This window comes from Phocoena sinus, chromosome 14 (assembly GCF_008692025.1).
Source record: "Phocoena sinus isolate mPhoSin1 chromosome 14, mPhoSin1.pri, whole genome shotgun sequence".
NCBI lineage: Eukaryota > Metazoa > Chordata > Mammalia > Artiodactyla > Phocoenidae > Phocoena > Phocoena sinus.
Window position 1 is genome coordinate 17,696,925 of NC_045776.1, and position 24,611 is coordinate 17,721,535.

At 36.8% G+C, this 24,611-nt stretch overlaps 1 protein-coding gene across 1 annotated transcript in view; it reads right to left on the reverse strand.

The window, feature by feature from the left end:
* The window catches only part of WDR7 (WD repeat domain 7), a 372,564-nt gene that overhangs the window by 288,689 nt on the left and 59,264 nt on the right, over positions 1 to 24,611 (reverse strand). The window contains 2 exon segments of the mRNA XM_032602743.1: positions 10,755 to 10,969; positions 18,731 to 18,926. Of these exon segments, the coding sequence (XP_032458634.1) occupies positions 10,755 to 10,969; positions 18,731 to 18,926 (411 nt within the window).

A 24,611-nucleotide genomic window follows, 5' to 3' on the forward strand; every position in this document is an offset into this window, starting at 1 on the left:
GAGAAGATAAACAAAATGGATAAACCATTAGCCAGGCTCATCAAGAAAAAAAGGGAGAAGACTCAAATCAATAGAATTAGAAATGAAAAAGGAGAAGTAACTACTGACACTGCAGAAATACAAAGGATCATGAGAGATTACTACAAGCAACTATATGCCATTAAATGGACAACTTGGAAGAAATGGACAAATTCTTAGAAATGCACAACCTTCTGAGACTGAACCAGGAGAAAACAGAAAATATGAACAGACCAATCACAAGCACTGAAATTGAAAGTGTGATTAAAAATCTTCCAACAAACAAAAGCCCAGGACCAGATGGCTTCACAGGCGAATTCTATCAAACATTTAGAGAAGAGCAAACACCTATCCTTCTCAAACTCTTCCAAAATACAGCAGAGGGAGGAACACTCTCAAACTCATTCTACAAGGCCACCATCACTCTGATACCAAAACCAGACAAAGATGTCACAAAGAAAGAAAACTACTGGCCAATATCAGTAATGAACATAGATGCAAAAATCCTCAACAAAGTACTAGCAAACAGAATCCAACAGCACATTAAAAGGATCATACACTATGATCAACTGGGGTTTATCCCAGGAATGCAAGGCTTCTTCAATATACGCAAATCAATCAACGTGATACAGCATATTAACAAACTGAAGGAGAAAAACCATATGATCATCTCAATAGATGCAGAGAAAGCTTTCAACAAAATTCAACACCCATTTATGATAAAAACTCTCCAGAAAGGAGGCATAGAGGGAACTTTCCTCAACATAATAAAGGCCACATATGACAAACCCACAGCTAACATCATCCTCCATGGTGAAAAACTGAAACCATTTCCACTAAGATCAGGAACAAGACAAGGTTGCCCACTCTCACCACTATTATTCAACATAGTTTTGGAAGTTTCAGCCACAGCAATCAGAGAAGTAAAGAAATAAAAGGAATCCAAATTGGAAAAGAATAAGTAAAGCTGCCACTGTTTGCAGATGACATGATACTATACATAGACAATCCTAAAGATGCTACCAGAAAACTACTGGAGCTAATCAATGAATTTGGTAAAATTGCAGGATACAAAATGAATGCACAGAAATCTCTTGCATTCCTATACACTAATGATGAAAAATCTGAAAGTGAAATTAAGGAAACACTCCCATTTACCATTGCAACAAAAAGAATAAAATATCTAGGAATAAACCTACATAAGGAGACAAAACACCTGTATGCAGAAAATTATAAGACACTGATGAAAGAAACTACAGATGATACAAATAGATGGAGAGATATACCATGTTCTTGGATTGGAGGAATCAACATTGTGAAAATGACACTATTACCCAAAGCAATCTACAGATTCAATGCAGTCCCTATCAAACTACCACTGGCATTTTTCACAGAACTACAAGAGAAAATTTCTCAATTTGTATGGAAACACAAAAGACCCCGAACAGCCAAAGCAATCTTGAGAGAGAAAAACGGAGCTGGAGGAATCAGGCTCCCTGACTTCAGACTATACTACAAAGCTATAGTAATCAAGACAGTATGGTACTGGCACAGAAACAGAAGTATAGATCAATGGAACAGGATAGAAAGCCCAGAGATAAACCCACCCACATATGGTCACCTTATCTTTGATAAAGGAGGCAAGAATATACAGTGGAGAAAAGACAGCCTCTTCAAAAAGTGGTGCTGGGAAAACTGGACAGCTACATGTAAAAGAATGAAATTAGAACACTGCCTAACACCGTACACAAAAATAAACTCCAAATGGATTAAAGACCTAAATGTAAGGCCAGACACCATCAAACTCTTAGAGGAAAACATAGGCAGAACACTCTATGACGTAAATCACAGCAAGATCCTTTTTGACCCACCTCCTAGAGAAATGGAAATAAAAACAAAAATAAACAAATGGGATCTAATGAAACTTAAAACCTTTTGCACAGCAAAGGAAACCATAAACAAGACCAAAAGACAACCCTCAGAAAGGGAGAAAATATTTGCAAATGAAGCAACGGACAAAGGATTAATCTCCAAAATTTACAAGCAGCTCATGCAGCTCAATAACAAAGAAACAAACAACCCAATCCAAAAATGGCCAGAAGACCTAAATAGACATTTCTCCAAAGAAGATATACAGATGGCCAACAGACACATGAAAGAATGCTCAACATCATTAATCATTAGAGAAATGCAAATCAAAACTACAATGAGATATCATCCCACACCACTCAGAATGGCCATCATCAAAAAATCTACAAACAATAAATGCTGGAGAGGGTGTGGAGAAAAGGGAACCCTCTTGCACTATTGGTGGGAATGTAAATTGATAGAGCCACTATGGAGAACAGTATGGATGTTCCTTAAAAAACTACAAATAGAACTACCATATGACCCAGCAATCCCACTACTGGGCATATACCCTGAGAAAACCATAATTCAAAAAGAGTCATGTACCAAAATGTTCATTGCAGCTCTGTTTACAATAGCCAGGACATGGAAGCAACCAAAGTGTCCATCAACAGATGAATGGATAAAGAAGATGTGGCACATATACACAATGGAATATGACTCAGCTATAAAAAGAAACGAAACTGAGTTATTTGTAGTGAGGTGGATGGACCTAGAGTCTGTCATACAGAGTGAAGTAAGTCAGAAAGAGGAAAACAAATACCGTATGCTAACACATATATAGGGAATGTAAAGAAAAAAACAAAACTAAAAACTGGTCATGAAAAACCTAGGGGCAAGATGGGAATAAAGATGCAGACCTACTAGAGAATGGACTGGAGGATACTGGGAGGGGCAAGGGTAAGCTGGGACAAAGTGAGAGAGTGGCATGGACATATATACACTACCAAACATAAAATAGATAGCTAGGGGGAAGCAGCCACATAGCACAGGGACATCAGCTCGGTGCTTTGTGACCACCTTGCGGGGGGGGGCGGGGGGGGGTAGGGAGGGTGGGAGGGAGGGAGATGCAAGAGGGAAGAAGTATGGGGACATATGTATATGTATAACTAATTCACTCTGCTACAAAGCAGAAACTAACACACCATTGTAAAGCAATTATACTCCAATAAAGATGTTAAAAAAAGAAGAATTAAAAAGAAAACATCACTTTAGCAAAGAAGCTTCAATGGAAAGAAACACAAGAATGAATGAATACAATTCATAATGCCTAAGAAAAGCAGAAGGTGGAAAGAAAGGAAATGTTAACAAGAAGAAATGAAACTTCTTTTCCTTTGTGGGAGGCAAGCTTTTGGTGGGCACACCTAAAAAGAGATTTGGGGTGAAGGGGAAATTGTTTACACAAAGGGGGAACTGAGCAAGTACACTGAAAATACTGGGAGAGGTTTCTCACAGGTGAAGAAGAGAGTTACAACAAGCCTGGAGGGGAGGCTACAGCCAACACTGTGGTGTTTGGTTGGAATTGGAGGTAATGGTGCTAACCCAAGGTATTTAATATATTCAGGAAGATAGAGAGACACTTAAAGATGTACATGTTTGTGTAAGTGTGTATTCATGTACACATACCTAATACTACCTAGCTCTATCTACTGAAAGGGCCCGGATGCAACGTCATCCCAGGAGCAATGAGTGCACACAGCATCTGGATTCAGTTTCTAATTATTATCCTCCATCAAAGGGAATCACTGGTCACAAAGGCATTTAATAAACGTTTATTCTCCTCCTACAGAGACATTCACTCCTTTGTTTTCTAAAGGCCTGGCAGCTTAGCTAAGTCTCCTTAATTTTATTAACAATTAGACAACAATTAGTGTAATATAAAATTTTTGTCTTAATAACCATTTAGAAGAATCCAAAACTGAACTCATATATACTTCAAAGTATATAATAAATATACCATTAACATATTCATATTTTCTTTTAAAATATTCATTAAACTTTTGGAGCAGAATGTTAAGCAAGTTTAATTGATACTTCAAAGGTCAGGCTTATCATAAGAATTTTTCTAAGGCTGAAAACAGTTCACCAGACAAGGCCTGGTACCCTGTACATAACGTCATTTGGCTTGTCTCTGTCTGTACCTTATAAGTGCCCTTTTCACAGTGAATCATAAAGTCAGTTCAATCAGTACAATTTTTTTTTTAACAGAGTCAATTCTGCAAGCAAAAAACACAGAGTATGTTCTCAGCAGGTTATATTTGACTTGTAAATTCCATTCTCTTGCCTAGCTACACAGAATACAAAGTTACTGACCTTTGCATATATAGTCCATTCATTTTTTTCAGGGTTTTGACTAATTAGACGAGAGAGAGAGAAATGGAAGGTAAAAGATAAATCATCCTGGTAAATTTTCAATTTCTTCAATCTCATCATTTTTCAATATAAATACGGTGATTCTTATTGATACAACAATGCCCAAGATGTAACCGAGCCCCATAAAAAATTACACACAGTAGGCCTAAAAAATGAATTCCATGGCTGCAAGGGCTTTCTAGCTTTATTAATAAAATCCCATTGGCCCAAGGCATCCACCAAGATCTCCTCACCAAGAACCAGTGTCTGGCAAATACTCTGTAGAAAAACTTGTCAAAAAGATCACCTGATATGCCCAGACATTCTTCTTGACATATTCATTTATGCATTCCTCAAATGCCATGACAGGCCAGCTATGATCTCCTAGTTATTTATATCTTACAAGTCCTTAAACTTCTAATCCAATACACTACTTATTCTGAGTTTAATGAGGGATTAAAAGAAAAGAAAAAGATGACTCTACATTCAAGGGATTATAACCACTTCCTTTTTTTGAAACAGATTACACAGCCTACTCCTCTCTTCTTCCACTGACAATAATTTGTTATATTCACCTCCCTCTTTTCATCACTACAGATTAAACGGAAACAATTTCTAATAAGGGTGAACTTTCCAACTCTATTCTCAACACCATGTCCTCTTCCATGGCCCCACCAATCACTCCCTCCACCAACAAAAGTGTTCGGTGAGCTCCCAAAGCATAAACTCTGCTCTTAACCCTGCAGCCACTGAAGCTACTAATCTTTTATTTCTCCAAAAGCAAACTTCTTCCACACACTATGCCTCCACTTCACCTCATGCTCATTCCTAGCTCGCTGTATCCTGACTTCTGACCCAACTAATTCTACCCAAACAGCTCTTAATGATGACCAATGACTTTACTAACTCCATACGCTCTTTTTTATTCCCCAAGTCCTGATGTTATTTCATTGCTCTGATCAACTGTCAACCTTTACTTCCTTTACAAAGATTTGTTTTCAATTATATGTGTAAGGTAGGCCACTGGAGGTTATTTGTCCAAGGTCACCAACAGGCAGGAAGTTACAGAGATGCAATTGGAACACGGATACGCCTGTGACTAGAACTTGGGCTCTAAACCACTCCTTTGAACTACTTTTCAAAAATGAAGCAAAGGCCATTCCATGGGGGAACTGTACCCACAACCTTGACATTAATAATGCCATCTTCAGATGCAGGGGTCAGCAAACTATGACCCAGGGGCCAAATCCAGCCCATTGCCTGTTTTCATAAATAAAGTTTTATTGGGAGCCAGTCCATTTACATAGTGTCTATAGCTGCTTTAATGCCATTGTAATGGCAGAGTTGAATCATTGTGACAGAGCAATATGGTCTACTAAGCCTAATTTTTTTTACTATCTAACCCTTTACAGAAAAACATTTGCCAATCTCTGTTCTAACCAAATGTGCTTTAGGTTCATCATTTGCAAATCTGAGGATAACTAACTCATCTATTTGTAATGAGAATTAAGGAGAACAGCATATCTGGAATAATCTAATGATAGTAGGCACCCCAAAATGTCAGCTGCAGTCTAGTTCAGGCACTCCATGACAGTGTTCATTTAGGAAATAAAATCCCATCCCTACTCTACCCCAGCATCATATCATTCCTTTCTTGGAGGTTGTTTGCTCCCGCCACATGTACCCCATCTCTCAACACTACACAGAGAGGCAAATGTCTCCTGTTACAATCAACTTCAAAGCCTATGCCATGAGTTGTTTATTTCTGTTAACAGCTCCACCATTCTCCCTTTACCCAGGCTTGGATCTTGGAAATCAACCTGTTATGTCTCAAATCTTCTCTTGCTCATTTGTGAAGTCCTATTTATTCAACCTAAACAACAGCTTACAAGTTATCCCTCGTCTACATTTCCACTGCCTAATCCTTTCCAGTTCCCACACCTCTCACTGTATCATCCCAGGAGCATCACAATTCATTTCCCAAGTCAACAGAAGTGGTCTGCATATAAGTGTCAGACATGGCAAAATCATTCTTAAACAAACAAATATCTCCTTTTAAGACTACCCAATATCGTGTCATTACTCATTGAGTTAAGTCCTCGGCTTTGCATTCGAGTTGATTCCACATGACTCCAATCTACACTTGCAAACTTAACTTCACACTACATTTCCTGGGTACTTGCTATGTTCCATATACTATGTTAAGCACTGGAAATAAAAGGGGGAGAAACTCAACTCCTGTCCTCAAGAAGCTCAACAAACAAACAAAAAAATACCACACACAGGGCTTCCCTGGTGGCGCAGTGGTTAAGAATCCGCCTGCCAATGCAGGGGACACGGGTTCGAGCCCTGGTCCGGGAAGATTCCACATGCCGCGGAGCAACTAAGCCCATGTGCCACAACTGCTGAGCCTGCGCTGTAGAGCCTGTGCTCCACAAGAGAAGCCATCACAATGAGAGGCCCACGCACCGCAAGGAAGAGTAGCCCCCGCTCGCCACAACCAGAGAAAAGCCCGCACGCAGCAGCCAAGACCCAATGCAGCCAAAAACAAATAAACAAAAAAAAAATTAAAAAAAAAATACCACACACAAAGTGAAGTGTTTTAGGAAAGGTCTGAACCGAAAGGTGTGAGCCCAGAGAGAATGCAAGAACTATTTCTGCCACAGTGGGCAGAAGGGATGAGGGTTGAGGCTGACTTCACCATTCACAAAGAGGAGAGACATTAAAGAAGAAAACTGAGGAGGGGAAAAGAAAGACACAAAAAGAGGATGTAGGATCTTTACCATTTCTCAACTGTTTTTCTCCAAAGCAGTGCTTTTAATCCAGAGGCAATTTTGCCCCCCAGCAAGCATTTGTCAATGTCTAAAAACCTTTTTGACTGTCATGCTTAGGGGAGGGGGGGTGCTATTTGCATGCAGTGGGTAAAGGAAAAATGCTTCTCTGACATCCTACAATACAAAGGACAGTCCCCCGCAGCAAAAAATTATCCAGCCCAAAAGGTCAATAGTGCTGGGGTCAAGCAACACTAGCCTAGAGCCACAAGAAACAGGCGTAAAGGAGGGGGTGGAAGTTGAGATAATTCCAGGATGTTTGAAAATACAGAGATGGCAAGGAAGGAGAATGAGTTATGCTGGGACCAACTTGCCCACCAAAACCAAACGGGGAGAATGCAAAACTGAACAGAGGGCAAAGTACCTCATAAACACTCCACATCTACAGTCTCATGAATAGGGAGAGATTTGACTGTCAAGTCAAAACAATCAACTGTGAGAGGAATGAAGAAGAGGTGGGCAAAGAGGCTGAAGCAGAGGTTATCAGCACTTTCTGTTACACATGATCCAATTCAGCAAATATTTATTGCACAGCTGCTACAAGATGTCATGGGGAAAACACAGACATGAGATAAATAAGTCATAATCCCTGTCTGCAAGAAGACTGGATTTCATAGAGTCACAGATGTATAAAACAAACTTACAGTTACCAAGGAGGAAAGGACGGGGGGGGGGGGGGGGCGGATAAATTGGGAGATTGGGATTGACATATATACACTACTATATATAAAATAGATAACTAATAAGAACCTACTGTATAGCACAGGGAACTCTACTCAATACTCTGTAATGACCTATGTGGGAAAAGAATCTAAAAAATGAGTGTAGGGCTTCCCTGGTGGTGCAGCGGTTGAGTCTGCTTGCCGATGCAGGGGACACGGGTTCATGCCCCGGTCCGGGAGGAACCCACATGCCGCAGAGCGGCTGGGCCCATGAGCCATGGCCGCTGAGCCTGCGCATCCGGAGCCTGTGCTCCGCAACGGGAGAGGCCACAGCAGTGAGAGGCCCGCGTACCACAAAAGAATGAAGAGTATATATATGTATAAATGATTCACTTTGCTGTACACCTGAAACTAACACAACATTGTAAATCAACTATACTCCAATAAAAATTAATTTTAAAAAAAAGAAGACTGGATTTCAGTAGAGAGAATTAGGTAAGTATATATGTTATTATAATACAAGGAGAAATATAAGATACATGTCATAAGTGGAATACACAGGGTTTTGAGTACACACACCTTCCAAAGATTAGATGCGATAATAAAGGATAGGGCTTCCCTGGTGGCGCAGTGGTTGAGAGTCCGCCTGCTGATGCAGGGGACACGGGTTCGTGCCCCGGTCCGGGAGGATCCCACATGCCGCAGAGCGGCTGAGCCCGTGAGCCATGGCCGCTGAGCCTGCGCGTCCGGAGCCTGTGCTCCGCAGCGGGAGAGGCCACAACAGTGAGAGGCCCGGGTACCGCAAAAAAAAAAAATAATAATAATAATAATAATAAAGGATAATTCTACTTAACACCTTCTTGCTCTTCCAGTGAAAGAAAAAAAAAAAATCACAGGACAGTAAATTATCTTTGCTTGTAAAGCTGTATATGTCTGGCATAATTAACCTAATTAACAATGTAAAATATTTGTTTCCAAATAGTCCAGTTGCTAACACTACTCTAACAAGGGAAAACAAGGATACTTTATATAGAGTATTCCCATAGAGGTTTCACTTTCCGTTGAGAGAACCATGAAAAAAAATCAGATCCAATACCCTAGAGTAAGTCCTGTACCACAGAGAGGCTCTTAGTTATGTTTGGTTACTTTTTTTTTAACTTTGCGTGGGCTTCATTTCTCTTGAGGTTAGAAAGCCATCCAGAGGATGGCTCTTTAAATACTCCCCTCAGAAGGAGACTCTAAGTCAACATGAGAAAATAGTTAGAGAAATCCCTAATGGTCCAGCCAACATACATTTTTCATAAAGTGATTATCCTCCTGCAGCCTCAGCTTCCTAAGCCTTTTCCCCTCCTATAATTGTTTTCCTTGTAGGCCAGGCAACAATTACCACTGCTACAAGACTGAGGAGGTTCACGAGCAATATATTTTACAATACATAAGTGTACTGTCCCTGATATCTGGTGCTTTTATCACTAATTGCACTATAAAATGTGCTATTAAAACAGGGACAAACAAGATTGTAAAAATCACATAATGGACCATGACCACTTACAAAAGCCATTCATAAATGTTACTGTACCACTTATTTTTCTTTAATTTTCTAGTTATATAATTATTTTTCCAAATTTTTACTTCTAGGGGATACCAACAAGAAAAAGAATAAATTTGCGAATTACAAAACATACATGCTTGCGCTTGAATGTATTGTTTTATAAGTTTGCTCAATATTAAAACTATATAGAACATCAGACAATGGCTATGAACACTGAATTCCTAGGGAACATCCACATGACCTCTTCAAAGAAATTATAGGCATGGCAAATGCATTTAAGCCTGATTTCTATTCAAACTTTAGAGCATGGAACAGAAAGCACGAAAAAATGTCACAGAAGGGTTTCACAATTCTAATCTATGAAAATACAATATAACAAAGCCAATAGAACATCAATATTTTGGGGAAAGACAGAATGATCAAATATTACTGCCAATTCCTGGAGGATATGGGTCACTGGAGCTGCCTATAGTATTTCATATGTCATTAGCACTCGCTAATTCATGGGCAAATTTTCAAGTTTGTAGATGACCCTTTCAACCTCTTTGTTATTTATTCCACATCTCATCATCTAAAAAATAGGAATCAGAAGAGAGAATGAAAATAAAGGTATTTGGTTACCCATTCATAATTCTAATGAATTCTAAGATGGAAGTAGGAATTTTAGTAGTGATTCAGATAAAATACTGGGATCGTCTCTAGGATTCATTTATCCATTACCAGAGACAAACTAGTTCTAATAATACCACAGAACACAAATACCACGAACAAAATAGTGACTAGTCTCTACAAAACTAAACACAAGTAGCCAATTAACGAATTGGGGTTGACTGTTCTTGTTTTAGTAGGAAAATCTTCTGTTAACTGAAGAAGTAACTGATGCATTGATTTTAAGTGTCAGTAAGGAAAGTGTGATTGAGCTTCAGTCTTGCAGAAAAATGCCAGCACTTGTGCAACCTCACCATACTTACTCTCACATATTTTCTTAAATCTTTAAATGGCCCCACCTTAATAAAATCAGAACGTACTTTTAAAATAAAAGATAAGCCACAATTAGAAACATCCGAATTGTGCCTAAATTGTTACTTTTTCCTTCTGAAGATATTAGCTCGTGCTCAACCTTTCTACAGGAAGACCGTCAGAAAGTCAGAAAGACAGATTATACATAAAACGTTTGCTCTAATTTCAGAAACTGAAGTCACTTAAGTCTGTTGGAATCATTTTAAAACAGTTTGAATGGTAAGAACAAGTCACTTTTTCAGACTGCCAAATACGTGAAATACTTAAAAACTGTGTTGGAAAACCTAAATAAAAACCAGAAGCTTATTTTTCACCCGTGTCATCTCCCAAAAATGATTCCCTAAGACGTGCCAAAGCTGCATTATTAAATGAAGTTGAATGGGGACACATGAGCCCACATACAAAACTTACTTTGTCAGATGCCTCAGAAGCCAAGAGGTTAGTTGCAAGAGTTTGTAGCTTATGATGGGCCATGTTTTTAAGAGCAGCAAGACTGCGCCGTGTCATAGCTTGTTTTAAGTTGACTGCTGGGTGACTAAGTGAGTCAACGGCAGCGGGAGCTGCTTCATCACAAGCATTCAGTATCTCTACTGCTGTGATCCCCATCACACACCGGTCCAGTGCACCTGGAAGACATATATATTCACAATCATTACACAACTCTGGAAGACTCTAAGTCATTTCTTAGGAAAGGAAAATGCATGGACATTTTTAAATGTAGGAATATGTTTTATCAGTGCCTCCCAGAAACATTTTCTTGTTTATTTCCTTCCTCTAATGATCTTCCATGTAGCATTACCTTAATCATTTCCTTTTCCGTAAGGCCCTACCACAACTTCCCAATAAACTCAAGTTCAGAGCCAAGATTTCAACAATTTCCTCCAGGCTTTTCTACTTTCTTTCCACTTCCAAGATGGTCTCCTTGATCATGCCACATCATTAGTCTATTACAAACAGCAATTTCTATAATTTTACCTTCCTCTAAGACTATATGTCAATCTTATAGAATCAATTCAACACTAGTTGAATTCAACTCTCCACCTACTCTGCATCTTACAATGAAGATGGACATGAATGATGAACATACTAAAAGATCCACCTGAATTTCCTGACCACTGATCTTGGTGGGCTCTTAATAGTGACCACATTTCCACAGATCTTTTGTTTTCCTACTCTCCTAGTTCATTATTCCATACTTTCTTTCTCTTCCAATCCCACCATTCCATTTCCTGCCCTCATCTGGATGAAAGTTTTGTTTCCTATTTCATAAAGAAGCAATTAAAAAAGAAGTTCCACAAACTCCCACTACCACATCTCCAGTCACATTACTCAATAATTATGAATGAACTATCCAGGCTCCTACCTAACACACCTGTGGCTTACACCCCATCCTTCTCTTGTCTGCCCAAAGACACCATGTCAACAATTCTCGTCTTTCTCTTCATCAGTTTTCCCTGTCTACCAGATCATTCCCATCAGCTTATAAACATGCAATTATTTCACCTGTTTAAAACACACACACACACACACACACACACACACACACACACACACACACCCAGGTGGGTTAACTAGGTATGTATCCCATTTTTCATAATCATACTCTAAAGAGCTGCCTATTTTTACCACCTCCAAAATTTTCTCCTCCCATCTTCCTTTGAACTTACTCAAATCAGATTTTATACCAAATGTGCACAGAACCTACTCTCCACATTGCTAAATCTAATAGCCAGTTCTCAGTCCTCATTTTACTGTCAGCAGCTCTCGATCTTCCTCTCCACTCCTTGAAACACATTTTGTCACTTGGCTTCCAGGCAACCATATCCTTTATTTTCTTCTTTTTTCTGGCAGGTCCATTTTAGTCTCCTTTGCTGTTTTTTTACATCACAGAAGCACATTTAAACCCTGGAGTGCCCCAACCATTATCAACCTACATTCCCTTGGTGATATATCCAGTGTCATGACTTTACATATCTTCTATATGCTAAGATTTCCCACATTTGTACCACCCACTCTGACTTCCCTCCTTTGAACTACAGACTCATATATACAGTTGACCCTCATATATACAGTTGACTCATATATACAATTGTCCCTTGAATAACACAAGGATTAGGGGCAACCAACCTTCCATGCTGTTGAAAATCCACATGTAACTATATAGTCAGCTCACCGTATCCACAGTTATACCTGCAGATTCAACCAACTGCATGCAGATCATGTAGTATTGTGGTATTTACTATTGAAAAAAATACCCAGGCAGTTCAAACCTGTGTTGTTCAAGTATCAACTGTACAATTTACAAATCAACATCTCTACTTGAATATCTAATATTCAACTCCACTTAATATATCCAAAATTGAATTCCTGATATTCCCAAAATCTACTCCTCCTTCTGGTTTCTCAATATCTTAAAATGAATTGCATCCTTCAAGTTTCTCATGATTGAAACCCTGGAGTCATCTTTGGCCCATCTCATTCTTTTATGCTCCTCATCCAACTATCAGCAAATCCTGTTGGTTCTACCTTCAAACTATACTCATACTTCGACCACTTTTCACCAGCTCCACTGCCATCACTCTAGTCTAATAATCCACCATTGTTTATTGCCTAGGGACAACAGCATACAAGCTAATCTCCCTGCTTCCACCCTAGAGCCACCTTTAGGCTATTTGGGAGAAAAGCAGGAAAATATAATCTATAATGAGGGGAAAAATAAAATCAATAAAAACCACTGAAACAGACCTTTTTTGTTAATTAGCAGACAAAACCATTAAAAGTTATTATAATTGTACTCCAGATGTTCAAAAAGTTTGAATAGAGAGACATGGGAGATATCCAAAATCAAACCTGTAGTTTTCAAAGATGAAAACTACAATGTTAGACATTGTAGAAGAAAAGCTCAGTAAACTTGAAAACATAGACTAGAAATTATAAAATGAGACACAGAAAAAAATAACATTAAAAATGAAAAAATAATCCTAGAGTTGTGGGCAATTTCAAGTAGCCTAATAGGCATATAACTGGAGTCTCCAAAGAGAGAAAAGAGGGGGGATATCAAACATCAAAAACATATTTGAATAAATAATGGCCAAAAGCTTCCAAATTTGTTGAGAACTATACACCCACTGATCCAAGAAGTACAACAAACCTTAAGCACAAGAAACATGCAGAAAACTATAACTAAATGGCTCAAAACTAATAATAAAGAGAAAAACTTTTAAAAGTCAGAAAAAAACAGACACAGCATATATAGAGGAACAAAGATAAGGATGACAGCAGATTTTTTTTACTGGAAATAATACTAGCAAGAAGATAGTGGAATATTGAAAGGAAAAAAACAAAAAACTATCCACCTAGAATTCTATACCCAGAAAAAAAATCTTCAAAATGATGGTGAAATAAAAAAATTTTCAGATATACAGAAGCTGAAAGAATCACCCAAAGACATGCACTACAAGAAATATTAAATATTAGGCAAAAGGGAAATCATTCCAGATGGAAACCTGGATCTACACAAAGCAATGAAGAGCAACAGAAATGGCAACTACAGGGGAAAATATGTAAAATTTTGTTTCTATATTCAAATTTCCTTAAAAGATAATGTACTGTTTAAACAAATAAGCAAATAGAAAGAAATAATGTTCCAAATGAATGAAAACCATGAGCAACAATATGGGTGGTACAAAAGACAAGAAGTGGTAGATGGTGACCCAATTATTCTTGATTAGAACTATTCTTCACACAGAGTAACATGTCTGTGTAAAAGAACAGTAAGAGATAAGGCAAAGGTAGGAGTGTACCACACTGTGGAGGGCCTTTTCTTAAAGGCTACATGAACTAAAATTACTTATGTTTTTTTCATTAAGACAATGGCATGAACCAAGTATGGTTGTTATTGTTTTACTTCCTATGATTAATTTGCCAACAGAGTACAGGATGGATTAGAAGGTAGAAACAGAGGACAGAGAAACCAATAAAGATAGCCTAGGTGTGAAAAAATATAGCCCGATATAAGAATAGTACACTGGAAAGAAAAAAGGGAGGGGAGGAGTACCTAATGGGAAGGACTTAGTAATTAACTGCACAGAGGACTTATGAGGAGGAAAGTAGAAAAGATAGTCATATTTCCACTCTAACAACCTCTTCCTTCAAAATTTCAAAGTGAATCCAAAGGGAAAAAAGAAACTGATTATACTTAGTTTTACTGAGATTTTAGAAAAGTACCAATTTTTTCTTAACTATTTCATCCTTTGTGTCTTTGCCTATCCTATCTTATGGTATTCTTGTAATAGAATGAAAAACAAAAACATAGAAGATACAGAAAAGTTGATGATGTAATGCCATATGCTGTGAAACAGAAACATAAAATCAAATCTCTATTGTATTAAACCCTGCAGGCAAAAGGTCAAATATGTGAAGAAAATACTTGCTACTAAACCCTTTATTAATAAAAAAAAGACTGGACTGAAGTACCACCTCCTGATTCTTTTTGGTTATTTTAGTAACAAAACCATCAATATAAATAAATCAAAATTAATTTTTTTTGATATCCATGCTTTATATATGTTGCTTTATCGATGTTGTGCCAGTAGACACATATACATTAGTTCATATTCTCTGTTATATTTTATTGGATAACTAAGTTTTAAAAAATGATTCAAACACATATTTCATGAAGTTATTGCAAAAACAGGAATATTTAAGAAAACTTGGAGGGACAGAAAATAAATGAAAAGAAAAAAAGATAACAGAACAAAGTAAATTGGTTAAGACTTCATACACTAATTTCTAATAATATTTGGCAATCACTACTGGTGTTTGCATTTGTACAAGAACACCTAATAACTGTCCCTCTAGGAATAGGTATATGATGAATCACTTTTATTATGTAGCAAAGATGATAAAAATGTGCAGATAAGAATGGTGTTAAGGCTTGGAAATAGTCATATAAGAAGAACGTCTTGTAGCACCAGTCATTACTTTAAAGCATGCCACTGTTTCCCAAATAGACAAGATTTTGACCTTGTCATAGGCCTGTGAGAACACCACTGCATGCTTACTGGGAACATCAAATGTGAAGAATGGAGAGTTGATCCCTACAGAACATAACTCCATGGAGAAGCAGCCACTATCTAGGTCAGTTGACCAACTTTTAATAAGTTCCTAAATAGGAGTCAAGAGGTCCAGCCAGCCAAATCTTGTTGCTAGTTGTTTGACTAATTTTCTAGCTACCCAGAGACGTGAAAGAATAATAATTTCCATGGCCTCTACAACACTATTTAGCACTATTGCATATAATTAAGATGGTACAATAAAAGAACAAAAGACTCTGGACCTCTACCTCTGTGATTAAGTTTTATATTACTAGCTTCAACTTCATGTCATTAGGAAATAAACACTGAAAATAAAAACTACCCATTTGAAGGGAAAAACTAGAAGAAAATGTTGCATAAAAGCATAGTCAAGACATTTTTAAGTGTTTTTAAGCTAGAAACATCAGTATAATTCAAAATGGCAAACAGAAAACTGCACAAAATGCATGTGTAATTTTAATGTAATATGGCTTCACTTGTAAAAATACATTCCCAAAACACTAAGTAGAGGGGCAAAGTATCTTCTCAGAGTTTAAATACATTTCATACATCAAACCTTGGCCAAATCTGATTTATTTTGCTTCATTTTTTATTTATTTAATAAATAAATAATGTCAATACCTTCAGGATGTGCCTTACTGGCTCCTCAGGGACCTTTATATCACTAGCTAAAGCCTGAACAGCAAGAAGGAAAAAGAGTGTACACCTCCTACTATGGTTGAAGTCCAAAATTTATTCTGCTTCTCTATCTTTATCTTGATTTAAGAATGCCATTACTGACTGATCATTTACCAAAATCCTCCTAAAGGTCAGAAGATAATTGTTAAATTGCAATATTATGTATTGGGCTTAATTATAATAAACTGGTTATAAAAATAACATCCTCCAGTACACATACAGTCAGGAGCTATTTGTCATTTCCTACTAGGGAAACTACTGAAAAAGTAACTTTGTCTTCCAGTAAGGTCTCGTTTGTAAAGAATTTCATATTCTTCGTAGATGTATTTAAAGTATCTGAAGTAGTCAAGTATCATATACTTAAGCACCTAAGAAATTCAGGAAAACGATACTCTTCCTTTATCATATTAATTTAATGTTTTAAGTCCTACACATGTTTACCATACTCTTGTATTTAAAATATATCAATTGTTAATTTAATATGTATAGTATTTTAAAATAGTGTTTTATAACTATCATCACTATAACTTACTTTCTTTAACACTAATTCTCATAGAAAATATTTCTTTGTAAGTAAGGTCATATCTCCAAGCTCAATAAAGTAACAAGTTAAGCATATTTGTTAAATAACAGTAATAGGAAATATACACATATGCAAGTATACACACACACTTAAAGTACGCAGACATACATGGATACACATTTACATTACATCTACTATACACAAGGTAAATATTCTCTCATTTTACTCTCCCAGAAACACTATAAAACGGGAACTATTATTATCTTTATTTTACAGATGAGTAAATTGAGAGACTTGCCATAAATCACAGTGCTATCAAATGGTTGATCTTAAAGATTTTTTTCGTTTTTGATGTGGACCATTTTTAAAGTCTTTATTGAATTTGTCACAATACCGTTTCTGCTTTATGTTTTGGTTCCTCAGCCATGAGGCATGTGGGATCCCAGCTCCCCGACCAGGGATGGAACCCACACCCCCTGCATTGGAAGGCGAAGTCTTAACCACTGGACCAACAGGGAAGGCCCTCAAATGGTTGATCTTAAATTCCAACCAAGGAGTCTGACTCCAGAGCCCAAGACAAACTCTGTATGTAGTTGACCTTGAACAACACAGGTGTGTACTGCACGGGTCCACATACACACAGATTTTTTTCAACAGTAAATACTACAGTACCACAAAATCCACGGTCATTTGAATCCAAGGATGGGAAATGTCGGATATGGAGGAAACATGGGAATGGAGGGCCGCCTTTAAGTTATACACGGTTTTTCAACTATGCAGAAGGTGAGTGCCCTGACCCTCACATTGTTCAAGGGTCAACTGTATTTAGTTTGTAGAGTGGACCAAACCAGCAAACATGAAACAGTGCTGCTCAGCAGACAGGATAAAACAAAAAGAAACACAAAAGTAAGATACCAAATTATACATGTAATATGACAGCAATTCTGTTTTTAAAAATGCACAGAAATGAGACTAAAGGGAAATATGCCAAAATTCACCACTGAGTAATGGGATTTGAGTTCATCTTTCTTTTCTAACACTTTTGTGCTTTCAAAATTTGACAAAAAAAGTAAGAAACTCTTTTACAATCAGACGAGAAAAAGAAATGTTAAACACAAAAGCAAAGAAGTTTGACACTCTTCAAGAACGCTTCCTCTTGTCAAAATTGCCTACATAGTACCAGATAAAACCAGGACTATAAATGAAAGATAGCTGAAGATTATGGCTACTTGCTCCAAAAAGACCTAGGAACACTCCCTCCTGCACCACAGCACAAGCAAAAAAATATATATACTCTGATTTCAAAAAGGGCTATTTAAAAACAAAAATGAAAAAAGCTTCATGAAGAAAAAAATAGTAGAAATATTATATAGCACAATTAGGAATGTAAAGAAAGGTTTTAATCACTGATAGATGATGACTCAGGACAGTAAAACTAGAATAAGCTGTGTTTTTAAAAGCCCAAACTAATAAACATTTAGTTACATACTTTAAAATTTCTCAGGGAAAACCATAAGATTCTGTGTATAAATCTTATATATCATGGCCTATACCTTTAAGCTAAACATTACTTGTTCTGTATTATGCCACATACATAAAATTTCTGAACCTTGAAATTTTAAATGTTCTCTCTAGAACTTAAAACTTTCATTTCAATTACCTCCTTCTATTAACGGCCCTGTATGGTTTTACTGCTTTTCAAATAGAAGATAATTTTATCTTTTTCCACTGTCTCTGAACTTGAGACAAAAATGGTTCCTTGATCTTACAATTTGCCTCATGAATTATATAGAAATCACTTACTTGTCTGGTGTCTGCATGCCTGTCCTAATCTGTATACTGTCATCAACCACATTCCTCTAAAGATCAGTGAACTACTCTACAAGTGTTCCAGATAGTACAACAAATAAGAGGACATCTAAATATTTCTTTGTTGATAATGGTAAGAACACTTATAAAAAGCAGTGGTGAGAAATAAAAGTAGCAAGCTTTTGACATCTCAGGGGTTTTTTCCTCATATAAAAGATTTTTCATTTAGGAAGTCAAATATACACATTTAATTTTCTAGTCTCTCTCAACATTCTTCTTACCGGTATCCATTTGCCAGACATACACGGAGCCGTCTGAACATCCCACTACTAGGTAATCGTCAGAAGGCCTCCACTTGATTACTTGAATGGGGAAAAGATGACGAGATGCCAGCATAATGCATTTTTTCTCTCGCAAACTTAGAAGTCCTACCGAGTGGTCACTGGCTACGGAGCAGATGCAGTGCTGCACTCTTGCCTGAAAAGAAGAATAAATCTTAATTACACTTAGATTAAATTCAGAAGAAAATGGATCTTGTCCTCAAATCAAAATTAATTATACATTCACTGCTGCTGAAAACACTAACCATGATATTAGGATGTGTTGACAATTTTCTTCTTTTATATTATACATAAAACGCCTAGTTCAATCATCACAACACTTTGAAAAATACTAAATTAACACTAGATTAAAGAAGAGAAAGACGCCTAGGAAAATCTGCTCTCCAAATTTGAAGATGACCTTACTAAAAATAATTGCTATATATGAACAGGCAAAGCTGGAAAAAAATTGATCTGTTATTATGTGTTCCCTTTCCACTGTCTGAACTTCCCTTTGCTAGCAGCTAGAGCTGCTTTCTGCAGTGCTTCTTTCTGTTTGTGACTCTATCATTTAGACCCATGCTCTTCCCTGCTCCTTTGCTCAGAAACAATACCCTCAAGGTCCCTCTGCCACAATCATTTCTTAAGAGCCACTGATAGTTTGTATTACCTGTAGATGTGTTTCACAGCTTCTGTCTCTAATGCCAGCAGGCACACCACCTCAGCTAACATACAAGAGCCCAATAAACATCCTGCTCTGTACTTCCTGCTCATCTCTAGTTTGCGCCCTTTCATTCCTTTTTAGAACAAGATGGAATATAATAGAAATAATCAAAGATGGTAAAGATTTTCACTAGCATCAGAGAACTGACTCCATAACCTAGAAAATTAAAAATTAACGTCTTTATAGGTTTGGAAGACAATTTACAAGCAGCTTAAAACTTTGTAGTGATTTATTAGACTGTGCTTCCGGTTCACACTGAGGTGAAACCATATGAAAACAGCCATCTGAAGCTCCGTATTGTGTAAATTGTGGCTATTTACTGAGGATGAGGCCCACGGCACCACATACATATCATCCCTTCTGTGGGATCCAGAGGAGAAACTTCTCAAACGTCACCCAGCTGGGCTTTGCCTAAGCAGACGTTTTTTAGCTAAAGAATGATATATCTCCCTGATTGGTCCATCTCAATGGGAAATGTTGACAGGTATCAGATGAAAAAGAGTGGGGCAGGGTGGGGGGTGCGTGTGTGTGTGACCACATGTGCATGGGAAACACGTTACAGTTGTTTTTGTCCATAGAACTTCTAAGAAACTTTAACTTGCTAACATGAATATAATTTCATTTGCCCATCATAATCTTTTTTTTGTAACATCTTTATTGGCATATAATTGCTTTACAATGGTGTGTTAGTTGCTGCTGTATAACAAAGTGTATCAGCTACATATACATATATCCCCATATCTCCTCCCTCTTGCATCTCCCTCCCACCCTCCCTATCCCACCCCTGTTCTATGCGGCTGCTTCCCACTAGCTATCTATGTTACACTTGGTAGTGTATGTATGTCGATGCTACTCTCTCACTTCGTCCCAGCTTACCCTTCCCCCTCTCTGTGTCCTCAAGTCCATTCTCTACATCTGCATCTTTATTCCTGTCTAGGGCAGGACAGGAATAAAGACCATCATAATCTTATAAGACGTAGTTTTTGAGGAACAGACTTTGGGGAAAGCTGTTACAATGGATTCCTTCAATGTTTTGGATACTAAGAAACTTAGGACTGAATTTTCTATCCATGACAGTGGGGTGTGTGGGCATACATTTCTGAATGTGGACTCTAGGTGGTCTCGTCTACTTTTTCTTTCATTTTCTCTTCACCATGATTTAGCTTTATTTTTAACTAACTGAATAATGTTTATTTTTATAAACAACCTAAAAACAATTTTTGAATGAGGCAGAGCATTAATTTTAAAAAAGAGAGTCAGATTTAACTATTTACTTTGTTCTTAAATTCAGGTGTTTTAATCTTTGGTTCTGTTAGCTTTACTTGTACGTTTTCTTTCATAATGATTTAAAAACTATAATCAGTATAGTAGGTATTTATTAATTTTAAAAGTTAAGAGAACTAAGTTCAGGAAGATCATGTTATAAACTTTTACTAAAACAACATATAGAATTTTCTTAAGCATTTGTTAAGCTTATTTATTTCATGCTCCCTGATAAGCATTCAATGGAAACATAAAACATGATTTCTTTCTTTAAAAAGACATTAAGGACTGAGGAGTAGCTGACTATGGCATGCAAAACTTTGCTTTTTAATTAAGCAATAAGTCAAAATAAAGTGGCAAACTACAAAAATATCATTTAAATATTGGCAATGTTAGAATAAAACGTGGCAGAAATATAACATGATGCCTTTATTTTCAGTTATTATACTTCACACCACATAAAATACTTTTGAGTGGGCTTCTCTGGTGGCGCAGTGGTTAAGAATCCGCCTGCCAATACAGGGGACATGGGTTCAAGCCCTGGTCCGGGAAGATCCCACATGCTGCGGAGCAACTAAGCCCATGCCATGCGCCACAACTACTGAGGCTACACTCTAGAGCCTGAGAGCCACAACTACTGAGCCCGCATGCCACAACTACTGAAGCCCGCATGCCACAACTACTGAAGCCCGCATGCCACAACTACTGAAGCCCACACGCCTAGAGCTCGTGCTCCACAAAAAGAGAAGCCACTGCAATGAGAAGCCTGCACACCTCTACGAAGAGTAGCCCACGCTCACTGCAACTAGAGAAAGCCTGTGTGCAGCAACAAAGACCCAACACAGCCAAAAATAAATAAATATTAAAATAAATAAAAATATTTTTGAGTTTCACCAGATGTACGTTGCTAAGCAAAGATAACAGACAGTCTAATACAATGGAGGCTTTGCATTTCTACAGATAATCATTAATACTGACTTTGTATTTATCATATATATCCATCACTCAATATACAAAAAAGGATGATTGCTACGTTAATGGTTAACTATTTTCTATTTTCCAACACGAGTCTGCTAAAAAGTGGTCATTTTATTTATTTTTCTCATCAGAGAAATAAATCTAATAGTAATCTTTTTCTCTGTGTATGAGTCACTAAAAAGAATGAGTCCTAAACGGCATTTCTTTTCATCTATTCACATCTTTTAATCAGGCACTGATCTGCCACAGTACTCACTCCTGTCACTACTTTTGATTCTGCTACTATGACTCACAAGCTCTCCGAAATCTTTAAAATGAGTTAATCCTTAATTAATGTGGTAGACCTAACTAGCCAACTTGCCAGTCCCCAAGTTGACAATCATTTCATTAATGTTCACATAATTCTTGTCATTCCTTTTCATAGAGAAAACGAGGCATGAGTCAGGGTGAAGTTTGTTTGTTTTTAAAAGGTGATTTTTTTACCAATCTTCTTTACTATGTTTGGTGTTTTTCAAATTATGTTCTGCTGGTAGATCTCAACACCTGAGGTGACAACAAAACTACTGAGAAGCACTGACCCACGCATTCTCTCTCTGCCAAATACCTCATACTGCAGTTTATAACCTACCAGAGAGAGGACTGCAGACTTAAGCAAACAAAAAAGGCTTCCCTATTCCCACGAGGAACTTGACCTCCGGCATCAACTCCTCATAAGTTTCGCCATCAGAACTTTCACCCTTGCCATTTATATGCAGGTGGATAATTTTTTAAAATTCAAGAAAATGCAATCCAACCTCATAAAAAGATTTAAAAGCTCTACTTCATGTTATCTCTCTTATTAGTAAAAACAAAGAACATACAAAGCTAATATTAAATAATATTATAGGGTGTATCTTAAACAGTAGATTATGGGATGTAATTTTCTGAAGGAAAAAATGACTGAATTCCAAAAATTCTAGCTTTTCAGTCCCACATGATGCGTTCTCTTCTAACATATATATCTACATCAATATCTTTTAAAGAATAGTTCTGTTCTTCATTCGTATAGTGCAATAATGATGAAAACTGACAAATGACATGCCTCATCCACAAAAAAATGTTTGGCCCCAAACAAAAATGTTATACCTTCCATGTAAATGAAAATAAGCATCTGAAGAGTTAAGTCTAGCTTTACTGTAATGAACAACAGTCTGGAAATAGCCAAAATAATCAAGACTGAAAACAAACAAAAAAAATCAATATTACTAAGTCCAAGAAGGCACAGTTATTAGAGGTACTTAACTCACAAGAAAAGATGGTTCTCTGATTTTTAAATATGGATTTAAATAAATCTAATTTTTCTTCTTTCAAGAAACTGCTAGTCCAACTCGTGTGAAGAAAACTGGCCTAGAGTAAAATGGCCCAATACAGTAAATCCTCATTAATTTTGATTCCCCTAATTAATTCTGAGTTGATGGTTACCTTCACAGGCTCTGTGAAAACAAATTAATGGTATAAACAAAGCAAATGTCTAGCTTATTTAAATGTAAAAGGGAAAAAGACCATTCTCAGAGCACCACTTTGGTATTAATTTTAATTCAAACAATGAACAGAGTAATGATAAATAATTCTCAGCTACCTGTTAAATGAAAGCACTTAAAAGATTTGCTGAAACACAATTAACTTGGTTTCTCCTTATCTGTGCTCAAAAGTATTGAAGAAGCACTTCTTAAAGAATATTAGATAACACCAATCTCTCTTTGATTTAGATGCAGCTTCCTCACAAATGAGTTGAATTAGCATAATTCTTTTATTATTAAATTATTAAATTCTAGACATCTTGGTTACTGAACACTTACTTCACCCACAATAACTGATTCTATAATTTGATTAATTCCATTCTACTTCGCTTTATTCCATCTCAACCTGAAAAAGTTACCTAAACATGACTTAACATTGAGGATATTTTTATAAGACATTTAAATTGTGTAATTAGAATAATAATACAAGAAATAAAAAATGTGAACCTCATATCTTTAACTAAACTATCAGAAAAGTATTTATGTTCCAAACTTGTTCAATCACACACTTATTCATTTAAAAAACTCTCTAATATATTCTCACTATATGTATATTTATACATTGTATATGTACTTTGTGCCAATATATCACGTACATTGTAAAACATGCACAGAATATATACTTTAAAAGGATGACTCAGTTTAAATAAACAAATTTAACATAAAATGAAATATTTTCTTAAATGTCTTGCTAATGTTAATAACTTTATATTAGCATTAGCCAATACCTCAAAGCACTGTATCTTTAGAAAGTTTTCACTGTTAACAATAGTAGATGTAAACACATATTTTATATAATCATGAATTTTGTGGCTGCCTTCTTGCCAGATTGATCAAATGATCATTGTTTGAACCTCGTTACGTGGTTAATGAAAAGATATTTCATTTTCATCGGAAAGACTTCCATCACTATTTTCTCTGCCCATTTTGTGATGGTTAGGTTAAGACCTATACAGTATAATCTGCAACTCTCTGAAGCAAACATATTTTCATTGGAAGCACACCTGGTGAGGGCACTGAGGTCGCCCTCCTGGAGGTGGCAGGCCCACTCTTGGCCCAGGTGATATGTGCCCATCTGATGTATGAAGCAAGTGAGGCACCAAAGTCCTTCCATCTAGTAAACGTTCATAAGCTCAATTTGTTAAGGTTTAAAAAAAAAGAAAGAAGAGCTTTAATATTTTATTCCCATGCCCCAGTTAACTGTCTCACAGATTCCACTTTAACACCCACTGCTATCAACTGACTTAAAGAGTGTAACATACATATACCATTAAAAAAATTTTTTTTTGTTATGGAACAGAACTTGTACAGCATGGAT